This window comes from Theropithecus gelada, chromosome 3 (genome assembly GCF_003255815.1).
Source record: "Theropithecus gelada isolate Dixy chromosome 3, Tgel_1.0, whole genome shotgun sequence".
NCBI lineage: Eukaryota > Metazoa > Chordata > Mammalia > Primates > Cercopithecidae > Theropithecus > Theropithecus gelada.
In genome coordinates, this window is record NC_037670.1 from 9,224,099 (window position 1) to 9,229,939 (window position 5,841).

A 5,841-nucleotide genomic window follows, 5' to 3' on the forward strand; every position below is an offset into this window, starting at 1 on the left:
ACACAAAAAAATAAAAGTTTGAGATGACGAATATGCCAATTACCCTGATCTGATTACTATACATTTTATGTATTAAAACATCACTATGTGCGCCACATGTATGTACAATCATTGCCAATTTAAAATTTTTTTAAGTACAATGAAACATAAATAAGAAAAATATAAAATATTGTCCGATGGTGTTAAATGCTAAGCAGAATATAAAGTATTAAAGGGGGACAGGCCATTGTGGTGTAAGAAACTGCAATTTTATTTTATTTTATTTTATTTTATTTTATTTCAAGACAGAGTCTGGCTTTGTCGCCCAGGCTGGAGTGCAGGGGTGTGATCTCAGCTCACTGCAACCTCCACCTCCTGGGTTCAAGTGATTCTCTTGCCTCAGCCTCCCGAGTAGCTGGGATTACAGGCGTATACCACCACACCTGGCTAATTTTTGTATTTTTAGTAGAGACAGCGTTTCGTCATGTTGGCCAGGTTGGCCTCGAACTCCTGACCTCAAGTGATCCACCCGTCTCAGCCTCCCAAAGTGCTGGGATTACAGGCTTGAGCCACCGTGCCCCAATTTTAAATAGGGTGGTCAGGGAAAGACTCACTGAGAGCAAAACCTGAAGGCAGTTAGGAGTAAGCCATGTGGATGTCTGCAGGCATGTTCCATGTACAGGGGGCAGCAAGTGCAGGAACTCTGAGGCAGGGGCATGTGGTATGCAAGGGCTGCCCTGAGGGGAAGAGAGGAGATGGGGTTAGGAACAGCCCAGGCTGAATCTCCAAGGCCAAGTCTGAAGGGCTCTGAGCTTGCTGAAGAAGGGGGAACGACTGTCCAGGTGTGTGAGCCAGGGCTTTAAGAGTAGTGTTTCTGACTTCCTAACTTTTTTTTTTTTTTTTAAAGACAGGGTCTGCTCTGATGCCCAGGCTGGAGTGCAGTGGTGCGATCATAGCTCACTGCAGCCTCGAACTCCTGGGCGCAAGTAATCCTCCTGCCTGAGCCTCCGGAGTAGTAGCTGGGACTACAGGCACACGTCACCACACCTGGCTAGTTTTCAAACTTTTTGTAGAGACCGAGTGAGCCACCACCGTACTCTGTCCGGTCTGACTTCCCACTTTTGCCGAGATCGAACCTTTCACCACCATTTCATTAAGGTGTACCTCAGCCCTGACTAGGGCTCAAAGGGAGGGAGGACAGGGCTCGGAAAGGGGAGAGGACTCAATGGGACGAGGGGGGACTCCTGGGAGGGGAGAGCAGCTTAGCTAAAGGCATGCAGGCTCACGGCCAGCGATGGGAACTGGAGGGAGAGCTGCAGAGGAATTTGATCTTAGTTAGGCTTAAAGGCACCTTTTGGGTACCTTTGCAGGCAGTCCCTGGCTTCTGGGCCCAGCACCTCCTGGGCTGGACAACCCCACCGCCCGGACTCAGGCCGAGCCTGTGCGGCATGTGTGCCGGAGGGGCAGAGCAGCAGGTGCGCGGCTCCTGCAAACAGCCGCGGCCACGCCCACCGTGGCCCTCCCCGCCCCGCTGTTCCGGGGTAATTGGCAGCGCCCCCATCCCCACGCGGCCAGTGCCAAAAGCGCCCAAAGTGGTGAGGAGGGAGAAGCCCTGTCAAATTATTTGGGATTTGCACCCCAAGCTCCTGACGCATCTAATCCTCGTTTTTACCCTGGAGAATTCATTCCCGAGCAGAGAGGGACAAGGACCGAGGGGCGGGGGCTGGGGCAGGTCCCGCCCTTCCTTGGCAACTCCCCTACCTCGGCGTTGCGGCCTGCGCGGGGCCAAGTCCTTCCTCCCAGGACGCTAGGTGAAGGTGGGAGGCAGGGGCCACGTCACTGTCCCCAGGCCCTGGAGAGCGCTGCTCCGCCCCTCCCGCCCCCAACGGAGCGCTGGGCACTTAGCTAAGACGCACCGGCCCCAGCCCAGGGCCAGCCCAGTCGCCGCCGCCCGCCCACAAAGCCACAGGCAGGTGCAGGCGCAGCCGCGGCGCGAGTGTGTGGAGCCGAGCCGTTAGCGCGCGCCGTCGGTGAGTCCGTCCGTCCGTCCGTCCGTCCGTCTGTCCGTCGGGGCGCCGCAGCTCCCACCAGGCCCAGCGGCCCCGGCCCCTCGTCTCCCTGCACCCGGAGCCACCCGGTGGAGCGGGCTTTGCCGCGGCAGCCATGTCCATGGGCCTGGAGATCACGGGCACCGCGCTGGCCGTGCTGGGCTGGCTGGGCACCATCGTGTGCTGCGCGCTGCCCATGTGGCGCGTGACGGCCTTCATCGGCAGCAACATCATCACGTCGCAGACCATCTGGGAGGGCCTGTGGATGAACTGCGTGGTGCAGAGCACGGGCCAGATGCAGTGCAAGGTGTACGACTCGCTGCTGGCGCTGCCGCAGGACCTGCAGGCGGCCCGCGCCCTCATCGTGGTGGCCATCCTGCTGGCCGCCTTCGGGCTGCTAGTGGCGCTGGTGGGCGCCCAGTGCACCAACTGCGTGCAGGACGACACGGCCAAGGCCAAGATCACTATCGTGGCGGGCGTGCTGTTCCTTCTGGCCGCCCTGCTCACCCTCGTGCCGGTGTCCTGGTCGGCCAACACCATTATCCGGGAATTCTACAACCCCGTGGTGCCTGAGGCGCAGAAGCGCGAGATGGGCACAAGCCTGTACGTGGGCTGGGCGGCCGCGGCGCTGCAGCTGCTGGGGGGCGCGCTGCTCTGTTGCTCGTGCCCCCCGCGCGAGAAGAAGTACATGCCCACCAAGGTCGTCTACTCCGCGCCGCGCTCCACCGGCCCGGGAGCCAGCATGGGCACAGCCTACGACCGCAAGGACTATGTCTAAGGGACAGACGCAGGGAGACCCCCCACCTTCACCACCGCGAGCTGGAGCGCGCACCAGGCCATCCAGCATGCAGCCTTGCCTCGGAGGCCAGCCCACTCCCAGATGCCAGGAAGCTCCCGCGCAGGACTGGGAGGGGGCGGCTCGAGGACTCCTCCCCAGCAGCCACCAATTTTCGGGCCAGGGAGTCGACTTCCGGGCCCAGGGACCAACCTGCATGGACTGTGAAACCTCACCATTCTGGAGCACGGGGCCTGGGTGCCCGCCAATACTTGACCGCCCCGTCGAGCCCCATCGGGCCGCTGCCCCCATGCTCGCGCTGGGCAGGGACCGGCAGCCATGAAAGGGGGCACTTGATATTTTTCAATAAACGCCTTTCGTTTTGCACTCGCTGGAGGCTCCTTGTTCCGAGCGCCTCCACCTCCCTGCAGAGCGCCCCCTCGGGGCGGCCCTGGCTGGATCTCGCTCTCCCAGATGTAGCTTAGAGGGAAGGTGGGGTTGTAAGCTGAGCTCGGTGATCACGGAGTGGTCACTCGCCCACTCCCTGGGGATTCGGAAGACAGCCTGTGCGGCCAAAGCCAAGGTCCAATCTAGGAAGCAGGCATGCGCACTTCCCGCCCCTGGGTCTGTGCTGGGAGCCGACAATACCCCACTTATTCGTGGCTCGGGATGGGAGGGGGAAGGTGGCAGAGATGTGCCCCTGGGTCTGTGCTGGGAGCCGACAATACCCCACACATTGGGAATCTCCCGTGCGCCTTGTGAGAGAGCGCATTCCGTACTGCCATTTCCTACTGGAAAAAAGAAAACAAAAAGACCTATTGTTTGGATAAAACACGCTACCAAAAGTAAAACCGGGCCAAATCTTCTCACCTGGGGGAGAGATGAGAAAGGGGCCCTATCTCCTTCCTGGGAACCTCAAGGGAGGGAAAGAGAGAGGACTTAGAAGGCGCATCTCAGAGGGGCTTGAGGCCGGTGCTCGCTGGCTCACTCCCAGAGGACGAGGTGGGAGGCTCGCTTCAGCCCAGGAGTTCGAGACCAACCTGGGCTACATAGCAAGACCCCATCTCTACCAAAAAAAAAAAAAAAAATATATATATATATATATATATATATATATATATATATATATATATGGCTGGGTATGATGGCATACACCTGTGGTCCCAGCTATTCAGGAGGCTGAAGCAGGAGGATGGCTTGAGCCCAGGAGGTCGAGGCTACCTGAGCTATGATTGTGCCACTGCACTCCAGCTGGAGCCAACAGAGTGAAAGCCTGTCTCAAAAACACAACGACAAAACACACACACACACACACCCCCGAGGTGTAGTTGAGGTAAACAGTGTGGAGAGGCACTGGTGCCTTGGAGAAAACACAGGAGATTCAGGCAGGAAAAGGGGCCTGAGCCCAGGCAGGGCGACTTGGTGGGGGCGAGATTCAAATGACTGGATGGAACACAACCGGAGATAGGAAGTGTCAATGAAGCCCAGGAGTCCAGCAGAGGCCAAGTCTTGGAGAGTCCCGTATGTGAGATTACGAACTTTGAAACTTACTCTGGGTGTAAGGAGTCATGACAGGGGAAGTACCTGGTCAGATACTTTTAACCTCTCCAGCAGCCCCTGCGGAACTGCGACTCAAGGAGAAAGATAAAGGAGGGGAACCACCTAACAGGATATGCCGCCATCTTGGAGTGAAATGATGGTGGTCAGAAATTAGGCAGGGGCAGGGAGTGGGGACAGAACCTGAAGGGGGTTGTTAAAGTGGGCGGGACCCGGGAGCCATTTGGTTGTGCAGGGTGAGAGAGGCGAGAATCTAGCAAAGAAGACTGGAATCTGGGAGTTTCCACCTTAGGTCACTGATTGGATAGTGGTACATTTACCAAAATAGGAGACCAAGTTTCTCAGGGAAGATGATGGGTTCCATTTTGAGTGTATAGAGTTTGGTGAGGCTGGGACGTGGTGGCTCACGCCTGTAATCCCAGCACTTTGGGAGGCCAAGGCTGGAGGGTAACTTGAGCCTAGGAGTCTGAGACCAGCCTGGGTAGCATAGTGAGACCCCATTTCTACCGAAAATTTTAAAATTAGCTAAGTGTAGTGGTGCATACCTGTAATCCCAGCTACATGGGAGGTTGAGGTGGGAGGTTTACTTGAGCTCAGGAGATTCAGGCTGCAGCCAGTCGAGACTGCACCACTGCAATCCAGCCTGGGCGACAGAGTGAGATCTTGTCTCAAAAAATAAATAAATAAATAAAAATAAAATAAATGGAGAGCTTGGCAAGCCTGGAGAACGTCCTGGCAGAGACGTCCAGGAAGTAGGATGACGTCTAGAGATCTCGTATACCTGGAAGTCGTTAGCATAGGGATGGCAACCAAAACCAGGGTAGGGGAAGAAGTCAGTCTAGAAACTCACAGAACAAAAAGAGTTTCAAGGAGGTGGGCGTGGGCAACAGTGTCTGAGGCTGCAGGAGTGGTCGGGCAAGATGAGACCTGAGGAATAGCCGCGGAATTCACAGTAGCCAGGTGGTCATTGGTGGCCTTAGCGAGAGGCATGGAAACGGAAACACTAGATGGAAAAGGGAGTGGGAGGCGAGAGTTGAAACAGGGAGGTGTAGACAATGTGTGCAAGAGATTTGCATAGAAAAAGAATTGTGGCGGGGAGCAGTGGCTCACGCTTGTAACCCCAGCACTTTGGGAGGCCGAGGCGTGGCCACGGTCGGGGATAGCTTGAGCCCAGGAGTTTAAGACAAGCCTGGCCAACATAGTGAAACCCCAGCTCTACTAAAAATACAAAAATTAACCAGGCGTGGTGGTGGGCACTGTAGTCCCAGCACTTTGGGAGGCTCACTTGAGGTCAGGAGTTCGAGACCAGCCTGGCCAACATGGTGAAACGCTGTCTCTACCAAAAAGATTAAAAATTAGCCAGATGTAGTGGCACATCCCTGTAATCCCAGCTACTTGGGAGGCTGAGGCAGGAAAATCACTTGAACCCAGGAGGAAGAGGTTGCAGTGAGCTGAGATCGCACCACTGCACTCTAACCTGGG

General features: G+C 56.3%; 1 protein-coding gene across 1 annotated transcript; it reads left to right on the forward strand.

The window, feature by feature from the left end:
• Positions 1-1,605: 1,605 nt before the first annotated feature.
• CLDN3 (claudin 3) lies at positions 1,606-3,189 on the forward strand. Its single transcript, XM_025380407.1, has one exon. It carries the CDS (start codon positions 2,143-2,145, stop codon positions 2,803-2,805), a length of 663 nt encoding a protein of 220 aa, XP_025236192.1. The 5' UTR covers positions 1,606-2,142; the 3' UTR covers positions 2,806-3,189.
• The last annotated feature ends 2,652 nt before the right edge of the window (positions 3,190-5,841 follow it).

Bases quoted from the DNA above. Each gene is read 5' to 3' on its own strand.
- CLDN3 (XM_025380407.1), top strand. From the start codon at position 2,143: ATGTCCATGGGCCTGGAGATCACGGGCACCGCGCTGGCCGTGCTGGGC.